The following is a 15,040-nucleotide window of genomic DNA, read 5'->3' as shown; positions in this document are numbered from 1 at the left end:
GGCTTCCACATGGGCTTTCAAAAATGAGGCTTCTGTTGAAAAGATTTGTAAGGCAGCGACTTGGTCTTCACTGCATACGTTTGCCAAATTTTACAAATTCGATACTTTTGCTTCTTCGGAGGCTATTTTTGGGAGAAAGGTTTTGCAAGCAGTGGTGCCTTCCGTTTAAGGTACCTGTCTTGTTCCCTCCCTTCATCCGTGTCCTAAAGCTTTGGTATTGGTATCCCACAAGTAAAGGATGAATCCGTGGCCCGCCCTGGCATTTAAGTCAGGTAAAAAAAAAATTGTTTAAACTACAGTCACCACTGCACCCTATGGTTTCTCCTTTTTCTTCCTAACCTTTGGTCGAATGACTGGGGGGTGGAGCTAGAGGGGGAGCTATATGGACAGCTTTGCTGTGTGCTCTCTTTGCTACTTCCTGTAGGGAATGAGAATATCCCACAAGTAAAGGATGAATCCGTGGACTGGATACACCGCAGGAGAAAGTAATTTATCAGGTAAGCATAAATTCTGTTTTTCCATACTAACTTCTACAGACTTTAAGATGATTTTCAATCTATATAACACTACCAGAAAACAAGAGAGGCAACAATCGCCATATATGTAATGCATACTAAATATACTGTACTAATAGGATCCACTGCACTATAAAGTACCAAGTAAGCACTCTCCGACGTTTGCTACACGCTATTGTTGTCTGCCAAATGTGCTTGTGCCAAAGTTAAAACCATTTTCATATAATTCCAGACTGCAAAATAAACATACATGAAATATAGAATTCAGATTTTCTTAGATAAAATTGTATCAAAATAGTCTTGTAAAGTGTTTCTTAGTAAAATACAGCATTTCATCAAACACGACAAATCCCCAAATCTGGAATTCCGAATCCATTCTGAAATCCTGACTTTTTCATATATTATTTTTATTTATTTTTTTAATAACATTTTTAAGAATTACGATTTTTCAGGCCAGTAAACATCATATATAGGAGCAGCTATTTCCCATCCACAGAATTGACACAGCCCTTCCTCAGAATGGAAACAAGTCACTGACATATGTCGCCTCCCACAGGCACAGGACATTTTCCTGATCACAGTTAGAACATGACACTGCGTACAACATCACAGCTGTAGGTCTCAGGGACTAAAAGTGGTTTGAGTTACAGAGATTGTCTTGTTATAGAGATTGGAAAACCAGGAAACATTGCCTTATAGCAACATCTCACCTATTAGTAGCCACAGACAAGGTGCATTTGTTGTCATATTATAAAAACAAATTCCTGGCTCCTAGACTTTATGTATTTCGTACACCATATAATACACAACTTCTCACAACTTGCGTCTCTCAGGCAGTAAATTATATTATATACATACTACAAAGTGACACCTGATCACAACCACTTACTTTACTGACCCCCACATCACACCCACTTACTGAACTTACCCCCACATCACACCCACTTACTGAACTTACCCCCACATCACACCCACTTACTGAACTTACCCCCACATCATACCCACTTACTTTACTGACCCCCACATCACACCCACTTACTGAACTTACCCCCACATCACACCCACTTACTGAACTTACCCCCACATCACACCCACTTACTGAACTTACCCCCACATCACACCCACTTACTGAACTTACCCCCACATCACACCCACTTACTTTACTGACCCCCACATCACACCCACTTACTGAACTTACCCCCACATCACACCCACTTACTTTACAGACCCTCACATTGCACTCTCTGTACTTTACTGACCCCCACATCACACCCACTTACTTAAAGGGACATTACATGTTTTTTAAATGATCCATTTATATAGCCTAAACAGATTTCTTTCTAATGACATGGTGAGTCCACAGATCATCATAATTACTGTTGGGAATATCACTCCTGGCCAGCAGGAGGAGGCAAAGAGCACCACAGCAAAGCTGATAAATATCACTTCCCTACCCACAAACCCCAGTCATTCTCTTTGCCTGTGTTGCAAGGAGGTGGTAACGTTTAGGTGTCTGAAAGAAGTTTCTTCTATTAAGAGTTTATTATTTTGAAGCTGGGCAGGTTTATTCTGTCTTCCTGGGGGTTTAGCCGTAGTTCACGTCAGTCTCTTCAGTAGAGCAGTGGTGGCTTTCAAGCATCTGGGAACTAGTGGGGTATAATCCTCACTGCGCCTCCCAATCTGTTGTTGCTGCCCTTTTTTTTGGAAGCCTGTATAGGTTTATTCAGTCTTCCTTTTTTTTTTTCCCCCCCACAGGTCCATGAGTGGGTAGAGGTCTCTCAAACCGGGTGTGCTGCCCTGCTGCCGGGCAGATGTGAATTCAGGTAAGTGCCTTACTTTAATTTCTGGGGTTTCAGAAATTTAGGCACTTAAATAATTATCTGGGACACGTTAAGGATCCTATTTGGGGTAATAGAATGGATGGCAGTGGATGCAGGCACTTGGGACTTAGGAGATTGTGGCTCAGTTTTTTATTTTTTATTTTATATATTTCTTGTGTGTTAGGACAGCGTGTGTTGCTATGTGCTGCTGTTGATTTTGACACAGTTTGTTTTTGTTACCAGCATTTTGGTAATGGCGGCTGAGCTTGCTCTGTGAGGAGTTCTAAGGTACGCCCACGACTAGGGCGGGCTTTTGCTGTGGCGGCAAGTAGTTTGTGCGCCTTCTGTTTTTTTTCTCTTTGGAGTTCCAGATCGGATCGTTGCTACGCTGCTAAGCTCGCCTGCAGTTTGGTGTTTGCGGCTCTTTGAAGTCCTTGTAGAGACTTTTCTCTGGTTGCTGGCAGGATAGATAGGCACCTCAGCAAAGAGTGCCGAGGTGAGGGGTTGCCTGAGGTTTTATTTTTTATTTTTTTTGCTGACTGTAGCAGTAACGTTTAAGAGTTGCTGCTGTCTAAGTTAAAGTTTATTTTTTAGAATTTAAAGTAGCAGTAATAGAGTTGCTACTGTTGAAGACTAAGTTTTCTTTTAAGGTTTACAGGAGCAGTAAAAAAATTTTGAGTCTCCTGTTCAAGAGCCGCTGCTTTCTCCTCAAGTGTCCCAAACGTTGTCTGCACATGCAGTGCCCTGCACCTCCTCTCAGACTCCGGTTGGGGTTACGTTGCAAGACATTGCTTCTCAGATATCTTCTGCGGTATCTGATGCACTGTCTGCCTTTCCCATATTGCAGGGAAAGCACAAGAGGAATCAGTGAGTAAGGTTTCTGACTCAGTTGTGTCTGTTCTGAATGTTCCCTCCCAGAGGTGTGAGGAAGATGATTCTTCGGTTGCATCTGAGGGTGAGATCTCAGACTCAGAGAGTGTTACTCCTTATTCTGATGCTGAGGTTGTATCCTTCAGGTTTAAGCTAGAACACCTTTGTTTGTTACTTAAGGAGGTTTTGGCCACTTTGGATGACTCTGACTCGACTGTCTTTGCCACTCCTAAGAAGTCTAGTAAGCTGAATAAATACTCTGATGTTCCTTCTGCGGTGGAGGTATTTCCTGTTCCAGACCGTGCTGCAGAGATTATTGCACAGCAGTGGGAGAAGTCTGGAATTCCTTTTCCCCTTCTCCAATTTTTAAGAAAATGTTTCCAATAGCCGATTCTATTAAGGAGTCTTAGCAGACGGTTCCCAAGGTGGAAGGAGCAGTTTCCACTTTGGCTAAGAGAACCACTATTCCAATAGAGGATAGTTGTTCTTTTAAGGATCCTATGGATAAAAAGTTGGAGGCATTACTTAAAAGGATGTATGTTTACTAGGGTTTGCAATGGCAACCTGCAGTGTGTATTGCTACCGGCACTTGTGCGGTAGCTTACTGGTTTGATGCATTGTCTGATTCTATTCAGACTGATACTCCACTTGAAGAAATTCAGGATATGATTAGGGCTTTGAAGTTGGTCAATTCCTTTATCACGGATGCTTCCTTACAGGTCATTAAGTTGGGAGCAAATATTTCTGGCTTTGCTGTTCTGGCACGCAGAGCCTTGTAGTTGAAGTCTTGGTCTGCGGATGTGTCATCTAAGTCTAAGCTTTTGTCAATTCCTTACAAGGGTAAGACCTTGTTTGGCTGAAATTATTTCAGATATTACGGGAGGAAAGGGTCATTCTCTCCCTCAGGATAAGAGAAGTAAGCAGAAAGGGTGTCAGAATAATTTTCATTCCTTTCTAAACTTTTCAGGTAAGTCTTCCCCCTCCTCTTCCAAGCAGGTACAATCCAAGTCCTCCTGGAAGTCCAATCAGTCTTGGAACAAGGGGAAGCAATATAAGAAGCCTGTTACTGACTCAAAGTCAGCATGAAGGGTCTGCCCTGATCCGGGAGCGGATCTTGTAGGGGGCAGACTTTCCTTTTTCCCTCAAGCCTGGGTTCGAGATGTTCCGGATCCCTGGGCGGTGGACATAGTTTCCCAGGGGTACAAATTAGAGTTCAAAGCCTTTCCACCCAGGGGCAGGTTCCTTCTCTCAAAATTATCTGTAGACCAGTTAAAGAGAGAGGCGTTCTTACATTGTGTCCAGGATCTTTCCGACCTTAGAGTGATAGTACAGTACAGGAGCAGGGTCTGGGATTCTATTCCATCTGTTCGTAGTTCCCAAAAAGGAGGGAACTTTCAGACCTATTTTAGATCTCAAGAGCGTAAACAAGTTCCTCAGAGTTCCATCTTTCAAGATGGACACTATTCGTTCCATTCTTCCTTTGGTTCAGAAGGGTCAGTTTATGACGACAGTGGATTTAAAGGATGCGTATCTGCATATTCCCACCCACAGGGACCATCACAAGTTTTTGAGGTTTGTGTTCCTAGACTGACATTTTCCGTTTGTGGCTCTTCCATTTGGTCTTGCAACAGCTCCCAGAATTTTCTCAAAGGTCCTGGGAGCGTTGTTGTCGGTGCTCTGGTTGCGGGGTGTTGCAGTGGTGCCTTATTTGAACGACATTTTGGTTCAGGCGCAATCTTTTCAACTAGCAAGCTCCCACACAAGGTTGTTATTGTCTTTTCGGCGCTCCCACGGATGGAAGGTGAATTTAGGAAAAAGTTCCTTGATTCCAGCTACAAGGGTGGTGTTTTTGGTAACCATAATAGATTCTCTGGAAATGAAGATTTTCCTGACAAAGGCCAGAAGAACAAAGATCTTCAACTCTTGTCTTGCCCTTCAGGCCTTTCCTCGGCCATCAGTGGCTCAGTGTATGGAGGTTATTGGTCTGATGGTGTCAGCTATGGACATCATTCTGTTTGCTCGGTTCCATCTCAGGCCTCTGCAGTTATGCATGCTCAGTCAATGGAACAGGGATTATGCAGATCTGTCTCCGCAAATTGTTCTGGATCAGGCGACAAGAGATTCTCTTCCGTGGTGGTTGTCTCAAGATCTTCTCTCCCAGGGAACCTGCTTTCGCAGACCTACCTAGGTGATTGTGACCACGGATGCCAGTCTGCTGGGATGGGGACCTGTCTGGGGCTCATAAGGGCTCAGGGTTTATGGACTCAGGAGGAGTCAGTTCTTTCCATAAATATTCTAGAGCTGAGGGCAATCTTCAATGTTCTTCCGGCCTGGCCTCGGCTTCAGCCCAGTTTATCAGGTTTCAGTTGGACATCATAACGTCAGTGACTTACATCAATCATCAGGGAGGAACTCGGAGTTCCTTGGCCATGACAGAGGTAGCCAAGATTATTCAGTTGGCGGAGACTCACAACTGCTGTCTGTCTGCGATCCACATTCCAGGGGTGGACAATTGGGAAGCGGATTTTCTGAGCAGACAGACTTTTCATCCGGGGGAGTAGGAACTTCATCCGGAGGTGTTTTCCAGCTTGATTCTCAAATGGGAACAGCCGGAGTTGGATCTCATGGCATCTTGTCACAATGCCAAGCTCCCGAGGTATGGGTCGAGGTCAAGAGATCCTCAGGCTGTACTGATAGATGCTCTGGCGGTTCCTCGGAATTTCAGTCTGGCTTACGTTTTTCCTCTGTTTGCTCTTCTTCCTCAGGTCATTGCTCGGATCAGACAGGAGAGGGCGTTGGTGATTATCATTGCACCGGCGTGGCCTTGCAGAATCTGGTTTACAGATCTGGTGGAGATGTCATCTCTTCCACCTTGGAGACTTCCGCTGAGGAAGGACCTTCTACGTCAGGGGCCCTTCTTTTATCCAAATCTCGTTTCTCTGAAGCTGACTGCTTGGAGATTGAACGCTTGATATTATCTAAGCGTGGGTTTTCTGAGTCGGTAATTGAGACTTTGATTCAGGCTCGCAAGCCTGTATCTAGAAAGTTTTACAATAAGATATGGCGTAAATATCTGTATTGGTGTGAATCCAGAGGGTTCTCTTGAAGTAGATTTAGGATTCCTAGGATTTTGTTTTTTCTCCAGGAGGGTCTGGAGAAGGGTTTATCTGCAAGTACTTTGAATTTCTGCTTTATCTATTTTGTTACACAAGTGTCTGGCAGATGTGCCAGATGTTCAATCTTTTTGTCAGGCCCTGGTTAGAATCCGGCCTATATTTGTTTGTTACTCCTCCTTGGAGTCTTAATTTGGTTCTTAGAGTTCTTCCAACAGGCTCCGTTTGAGCCTATGCATTCTTTGGATATTAAGATGTTATCCTGGAAGGTTTTGTTTTTGTTTGCCATTTCTTCGGATCGAAGAGTTTCGGAGCTTTTAGTGTTGCAGTGTGAATCTCCTTACTTTATTTTTCATTCTGATAAGCTAGTCCTGCGTACTGCCTTAGGTTTTCTTCCCAAAGTGGTTTTGGATAAGAATATTAATCAAGAAATTGTTGTTCCTTTCTTTGTGTCCTAATCCTTCTTCTCATAAGGAGCGTTTGTTGCACAACCTGGATGTGGTTTGTGTGTTGAAATATTATTTGCAGGCAACTAAAGATTTTCGCCAGTCTTCTTCTTTGTTTGTTGTTTTTTCTGGGAAGCGCAAGGGTCAGAAAGCTACGGCTACTCTTTCTTTTTGGCTGAGGAGTGTTATTCGCTTGGCATATGAGACTGCTATACAGCAGCCTCCTGAGAAAATAACGGCTCATTCCACAAGGGCTGTTTCTTCTTCTTGGGCCTTCAAAAATTAAGCTTCTGTGGAACAGATTTGCAAAGCTGCCACTTGGTCATCTTTACACACTTTTTCTAAATTTTATAAGTTCGATACGTTTGCTTCAGCTGAGGCTTTTTTTTTTTGAGAAAGGTTCTTCAAGCAGTGGTGCCTTCTGTTTAGGTTCCTGTCATGTCCCTCCCTTATCATCTGTGTCCTCTGGCTTGGGTATTGGTTCCCAACAGTAATTATGATGATCCGTGGACTCACCATGTCATTAGAAACAAAAGAAAATGTATGCTTACCTGATAAATTTATTTCTTTACACGGTGAGTCCACGGCCCACCCTGTATTTTTCAGACAGTTTATTTTTCTATAAACCTCAGGCACCTCTGCACCTTGTATTACTTCCTTTCCCTTTGGTCGAATGACTGTGGTTTGTGGGTAGGGAAGTGATAGTTATCAGCTTTGCTGTGGTGCTCTTTGCCTCCTCCTGCTGGCCAGGAGTTATATTCCCAACAATAATTATGATGATCCGTGGACTCAACGTGTCAAGAAATAAATACATTTATCAGGTAAGCATAAATTTTGTTTCTTTCTTTGTTTTTTGTTTTTAAATTTATAGTTTTGCCTTTTTTTTTTTTAAATAACATTGTGCTGATTTTCAGACTCCTAACCAAGCCCCAAAGTTTTAGGAGAATACTGATGTATACCTACTCCAGCTTGCTCCTGTTTGTGAGTCTTTTCATATGAAGGAGGAGGGGGGAGTCTGTTTTTTTTTTCTATATAACCACATTCAGTGGGTGTTCCAGTGCTAAACTGGGAGCTTCTAAGTAAGTTTTTAAAATGTTTTATACTGGATTTTTAGATCAGTATCTGTGCATATTATTCTTTAGTAGTGTCTATTACATGCAGTACCCCGCTCATACAGCGGGTTAGGGACCGGAGCCCCGCTGTAAAGTGAAAACCGCCTTAAAGTGAAACAAGGCAGTTTTAGCTTTCTTTTCACTTGCCAGTGTGTTTAAAAACTTGAAAACATGTTTGAACTAACATATATTAGGGGTGCAATAGTGCTAGGTTTAGTTTAACACTAGCACAGCACAGTATTAAATAAATACTGTACCTGTAAAATAGTGACAATTACTGTAGTAAAATTTGCCAGACTATAGCACTGAGACACAGATTGCACTGTAATGCTGTAAACAGAGTGAACTAATCATAACAAAATGGTGCCAGTCACTTTTCTCGCAATCTCACGATGATTGCAGCACTGTTTCAAAATCACTGGAGGATGAACTTCAGCACCACAAAGCGCTGTATTAGCGAAACGCTGTAAAGTGAAGCGCTGTAAAGTGAGGTATACCTGTATATGAAAATTGGTGTATACTGTCACTTTAACTTTTAACCCACATCACACCCACTTACTGAACTTACCCCCACATCACACCCACTAACTGAACTTACCCCCACATCAAACCCACTTGCTGTACTGACCACCACATCACATCCATTTATTGAACTTACCCCCACATCACTATTACTTATTGAACTTACCCCCACATCACTATTACTTATTGAACTTACCCCCACATCACATCCACTTACTGAATTGATCGCCACATCACATCCACTTACTGAATTGATCCCCACATCACACCTACTTACTGAACTTATCCCCACATCAAACCCCCCACATCAAACCCGCTAACTATACTTACCCCCACATCACACCCACTAACTGAACTTACCCCCACATCGCACCCACTTACTGAACTTACCCCCACATCACTCCCGCTAACTGAACTTACCCTCACATTACACCCACTAACTGAACTTACCCCCACATCACACCCACTTACTTACCCCCACATCAAACCCGCTAACTGAACTTACCCTCACATCACACCCACTAACTGAACTTACCCCCACATCAAACCCGCTAACTGAACTTACCCCCACATCACACCCGCTAACTGAACTTACCCCCACATCACACCCACTTACTGAACTTACCCCCACATCACTCCCACTTACTGAACTTACCCCCACATCACTCCCGCTAACTGAACTTACCCTCACATTACACCCACTAACTGAACTTACCCCCACATCACACCCACTTACTGAACTTACCCCCACATCACACCCGCTAACTGAACTTACCCCCACATCACACCCGCTAACTGAACTTACCCCCACATCACACCCGCTAACTGAATTTACCCCCACATCACACCCGCTAACTGAATTTACCCCCACATCACACCCGCTAACTGAATTTACCCCCACATCACACCCGCTAACTGAACTTACCCCCACATCACACCCGCTTACTGAACTTACCCCCACATCACACCCGCTTACTGAACTTACCCCCACATCACACCCACTAACTGAACTTACCCCCACATCACACCCACTAACTGAACAGATCTCCACATCACACCCACAAATTTTAATCATTCTACAATTTGCATATTTTAAGCAGTTTATTTAAATAAAATTTGTATTATACATTTGTTGTATTTGCTAATGATTAAATATTAATAGATACACCATCATTATTACTCCTTTTCAAATACAACATTATACTAAAAAAACTTTTGTTAAACAGCACACATTTCTTGAAAAAGTAATCATGGCTGTGCCTACAAGGGATGAAACACACACATACACGCATATATATATATATATATATATATATATATAAAACTATGCATTATGGGTTTTTTTTAATTGTTATTTGTTTTGCAGGCCACCTCCTCCTCACGAAAGAGAAACACCTGGCAGCCTTGCCCCCTCTCGTGCGCCACCTCCACCCCCGGTATAACATCTAATGTGCAAAATGCCATTTCCCACAAACTGTTTACTAAGGACCTTTAAACATATTTGCAGCCTTTGCTTATTTTTGGAAGCAGAAATGCACACAAAAATCTCCTATCATTTCCGTGTGGGATTTGTCTGTTTCCACACAATTTGTCACTGTGGCTGTTGACAGTGCATGGGGATTGAGTTCACAAGAACAGGCTGTCACTATGTGTAACTCCATATTACTTCATGAGGACATCAAACTTTTAAATTACCAAATATAGTTTAAGATTGACTTAACTCACTGTTTTTAGCACCTTTTTCCAGCCTAATATAAAGTTACTTTGTTTTGGGCTTTTTAATTTGAATATATTTTTTCCCACAAATACAATAAAAGAAAATGCTCGGAAGCATTGTCACATTTTCAGATGTATACTGTTTTCTTACCTCATTTATAGCTGATCTGTCAAAAGATTTGCATCATTTTAAGACTGTGTTTGACTTGGATTGTAAATTGGTCCTTAAAGGGACATGGAACCCAAAAATGGTCTCATGATTTAGATAGAACATACAATTTTGAACACGTTTCCAGTTTACTACTATTATAAAATTTGCTTCATTCTCTTGGTATCATTTGTTGAAGGAGCAGCAATGCACTACTGGTTTCTAACTGAGCACATGGGTGATCCAATGACAATCAGTATATATATGCAGCCACCAATCAGCAGCTAGAACCTAGGTTCTTTGCTGCTCCTGAGCTTTCCTTGATAAACCTTTTAGCAAAGGATAACAAGAATAGGAAGCAAATTAAATAATAGAAGTAAATTGGAAAGTTGTTTAAAATCATATTCTCTGTCTAAATCATGAATGTCTAATTATGACTTTACTGTCCCTTTAACTATATTGGTATAGAGCTTAAACGTTTGTGTGTAATAAAGAAAAGGTTCAAGAATCTTCTAGTCATGTAAAATCAAAAACAAAAACAGACAATGGAATTAAGGCTACAGGGCCAATTTAACAAGGGCCGAATGGCCCTGAATGTAACTGTTTCCGCGCAAGCCTTTAGGCTCGCCGGAAACAGGAGTTAAGCAGCGGTCTTAAGACCGCTGCTCCTTAACCCATCCGCCGCCTCTGAGGCGGCAGACAGCATCCCGCCCGATCTCATACGATCAGGTTGATTGACACCCCCTGCTAGTGGCCGGGTCGCCGCGAATCTGCAGGTGGTGGCATTGCACAAGCAGTTCACCAGAACTGCTTGTGCAATGTTTAATGCCGACAGCGTATGCTGTCGGCATTTAGCGATGTAGGGCGGACATGATTTGCTATAACGAAACATGTCCGCCCGGGGTATGATAAATCCACCCCTACGTTTGGAATTTCCCTTTCTACAGAGTATAGGTGTTAAGGTAATGCTAAGTAAAGAAGGTACATAAATTATTTCATAAAATCAATTTTTTTATTTGTGTTCACCTTTCAATGCAATAATTTTTTGTTATAATTGAATAATTTACAAATTGTAGCAGTCATTATATATTATTTATAGTTTATATATAACTTGAGTTCAAACTAGAATCTTACACTAAACACTTATTTTGAAATACACATTTGAATGGATGAACTGTTTGGGTAATTTTAAGCATTCAGATTACTACTATTGTATCACTGTTGCAACTCAGTAAATAAATATTACTTGATTTCTGTATATATAAACCACACAAACTATCTGCAACTCTTGTTTGTTGAATTCTCTTTGAGCTCACCAATCTGTATTGAGTGTGATCTGAAACTGTAAACCTAAACTTACTATTGCCTGAAACACTTACTAGCATCATGATAACACCACAGAGGATATAACCGTGCACAAACAAGCTGTGAACCTTTTTGTTAGGAATTTTAGTCTGCAATGTGATTAGAACCTCTATTAGTTACTTTTTCTTTCATCAGATGATGAGAGACCACAAGACTTCACATGTAGGAAATTACCCTCCAGACCACTAGGTGGAGGCAAAAACACCCTAACATACCAGAGTGTTAAATCCATTCTCGCTTATCCTCAGTAATTTGTTTTTCCTCTTTGATGGAGGAGGTGAATTCTGAAGTGTTGATTTACTTGTCGTTAAAAGGGGTTCTCTTATCGATTTGAGTGCATACGAAGGACAGAGGGGTAGCCAAGGAGTTTTCAGCTAAGCAGTGAAAAATCTTTTCCCAGTGTGGACATGCCACAAGCCTTCCAGGTGATTTATATGCCAATCCCCTAGTCAGCATTGTAGGATGCTGTCTCTTATGAGATCTTTGGCATGATGCCTGCACTGCCTCTTTTGGTCCTATCTACTGGATGCAGTTAAATTTAGTGTAGCTGGCTTTAGAGCTCTTTGGAGTTACTGGAGATCTTAATGCAGCCTTATCTACTCATCTGCGCTAAAATCATGAATTTTGACATCAAGTTTTTGCTTAAAGGGACAGTCTAGGCCAAAATAAACTTTCATGATTCAGATAGAGCATGTAATTTTAAACAATTTTCCAATTTACTTTTATCACCAATTTTGCTTTTTTCTCTTGGTATTCTTAGTTGAAAGCTTAATCTAGGAGGTTCATATGCAAATTTCTTAGACCTTGAAGGCCACCTCTTTTCAGAATGCGTTTTAACAGTTTTTCACCACTAGAGGGTGTTAGTTCACGTATTTCATATAGATAACACTGTGCTCATGCACGTGAAGTTATCTGGGAGCAGGCACTGATTGGCTAGACTGCAAGTCTGTCAAAAGAACTGAAATAAAGGGGCAGTTTGCAGAGGCTTAGATACAAGATAATCACAGAGGTTAAAAGTATATTATTATAACTGTGTTGGTTATGCAAAATTGGGGAATGGGTAATAAAGGGATTATCTATCTTTTAAAAAAATAAAAATTCTGGTGTAGACTGTCCCTTTAAGTGCCGGTAACACAGGCGCTAAGGCTTAACCTTTTTAGCACACCTTGTCTATATCTTTTCCATGGAATCTTAATCTGATTTTGAGAGTTCTTCAAGCCCCTCCTTTTGAAGATATGCATGGTCTAGACCTTCAACATTTATCCTGGAAGGTTCTTTTTCTCTTGCCCATTTCTTCTGCCAGGAGAATTTATGAGCTTTCAGCTTTATTTTGCAAACTTAATTTCCTGAATTTTCAGGACAAGGATGTTCTTTGAACTAGATATTATTTTCTTTCTAAGTTGATGTATACAAATATTATCAATCAGGAAAATTGTGGTTTCCTTTTTTATGTCCAGCTCCCAAGACATATTGATAAGTTGGATGTTGTGAGTGCTTTAAAATTCTATGTTGACGCTACAAAGGACTTTAGACTTTCTTCTTCTCTATGTTTATTTTTCTGAGACTCACAAGGGTCAGAAAGCTACAGCAGTTAACTTAGCCACTTGGCTTAAGGGCTTAATTCAAAAGGCATATCTGGTTGTGGGGAAGACCCTCCTTAGAGCAATACTGCTCATTGCACTAGAGCAGCTGACACTTCTTAAGACTTTAAAAATGAGACCTCTATGGAGCATTTTTGTAAGGCATCTACTTGGTCCTCTTTGCATACTGAGGCTGTTTTTGGCAGGAAAGTTCTGTGGGCCATAGTGTCTGATCAGTAACGTACCTGCCATAACTGTTTGACTCTCCCTATTACATCGTAGTCTCATGATAGATAGTATAGATTCCCACACATGGTATCTCATGGACTCTCACCATCTGATGAAAGAAAACAAAATGTATGCTTACCTAATACATTTATTTCTTCATGATGGTGAGACTCCATAAGTGCCACCCTTTCTTTTTAACAGTTTGCAGAAGTACTTGTTTTGCACTTCTTTTGCCCTACTTTATTTTTCCTGCTTTTCTGTTTTCTCCATCTACATGTCTATATGTATGACTTAGGATTCAAGGTTAGTGGGAGTGATTTAAAGCTCTGGTACAATTTTTTGCCTCCTCACATTGGCCTGAAGAGTAATGTCCCACACGTGTCTGTGGACTCTCACCATCATTAAAGAAATTAATTTGTAAGCAAAAATGTTGTTATACCCTGCATTATATGGACGAATGTGCTATAAAAGCCATAACTAGTACTGAAAACTGAATCTGAGCTTTAGGTTATGTTTCTTTCACCTGTGTTCATAAAAAAATACATAAACACTTTTAAAGTTTTGTCTTCAAAATGTATTATATTTTTTCAAAGCCAATCTAGAGACATTCTAAACTATAAGATACATTTCTCTGCTATTTTTTTTTAAAGAATGATGTAGTACATTTAGTTGACTTGTTTACAATTTATATTACAGGACTTTGTTAAAAAAAAATCACTTTTGAATAACTTGTTTTGCTATCACCATTTGAGCCTTTAAAAATAACCTTTTAATGACAGTTAATTCTGCAGTAAGAATCGTAGACTTAAAAAATAATATTGTGCTTGTTACCTCATATGTTGTGCTTGCCACCTCATAAATTGTGCTTCCCACCGCATAAGTTTTTGCCAAGGTGCTTTCAAATTCCAAACATTATAGTATACTTGGTTGCCTTTCTTTGCTTTGGATGTGTTGTTTGCATATTTATTTATTTCTTTTTAATAATTTTTATTAAGGTTTACCATACAATACATAACAGACAAGTTTCAATTTTGAGACAGTGATGCAAAAATACAAAATTACATACTACAGGAAATGCATAGCACCATATTTTACTGCAATTCACGTCTGTTAGTAACACATACATAAGCCTCACTTTTGCACCCTTCCAACACCTGAAACTAATAGAAGGCCTGTTGCAAATACGGGACCACTTTTGGATCCCATTTGGTGGTAGAACCTTATATTTTTATCTTTACATGTAAAGGGAACCTGATAGGCCACTTATGGGCCATATACTCAATATAACAACAGTTACACTTAGTCAACCAACTCATGGGTTCCAGACAGCGGCCACTTAATAGTGAGATATATACAGTATCATTAAGAAGAGCTTTGCACATAAATGAGGACATAGAGCTCTGGTTGGTGATCTTATGTATAAGCATACCTCATGAGTCAGGACTTACTCAGTTTATACTGCTACAGTAGAATAGTATCCTTTGTAACCCCAAGACCTGGTACATAAAAAATATCTGCTCGCAGTGCTCTTAGGTAACTAAAGGCTAGTAATAGGCTAATAATAGGCGAGGAAAGGGGGTTAAGACAAGGTCTTATTGGGGTCTC

General features: G+C 40.8%; 1 protein-coding gene across 1 annotated transcript in view; it reads left to right on the top strand.

Moving 5' to 3' along the window:
• ADAM9 (ADAM metallopeptidase domain 9) overlaps positions 1 to 10,251 on the top strand; it is a 621,882-nt gene extending 611,631 nt beyond the window's left edge. The window contains exon 22 of the mRNA XM_053718079.1: positions 9,765 to 10,251. Coding sequence (XP_053574054.1) covers positions 9,765 to 9,840 — 76 coding nt within the window. The 3' untranslated portion in view covers positions 9,841 to 10,251. The remainder of the gene's footprint in view (positions 1 to 9,764) is intronic.
• The last annotated feature ends 4,789 nt before the right edge of the window (positions 10,252 to 15,040 follow it).

Source organism: Bombina bombina, chromosome 6, assembly GCF_027579735.1.
Source record: "Bombina bombina isolate aBomBom1 chromosome 6, aBomBom1.pri, whole genome shotgun sequence".
NCBI classification, from domain to species: Eukaryota; Metazoa; Chordata; class Amphibia; order Anura; family Bombinatoridae; genus Bombina; species Bombina bombina.
Note: the sequence above shows the minus strand (reverse complement) of the source record. Positions and strands in the feature narration are given on the sequence as shown.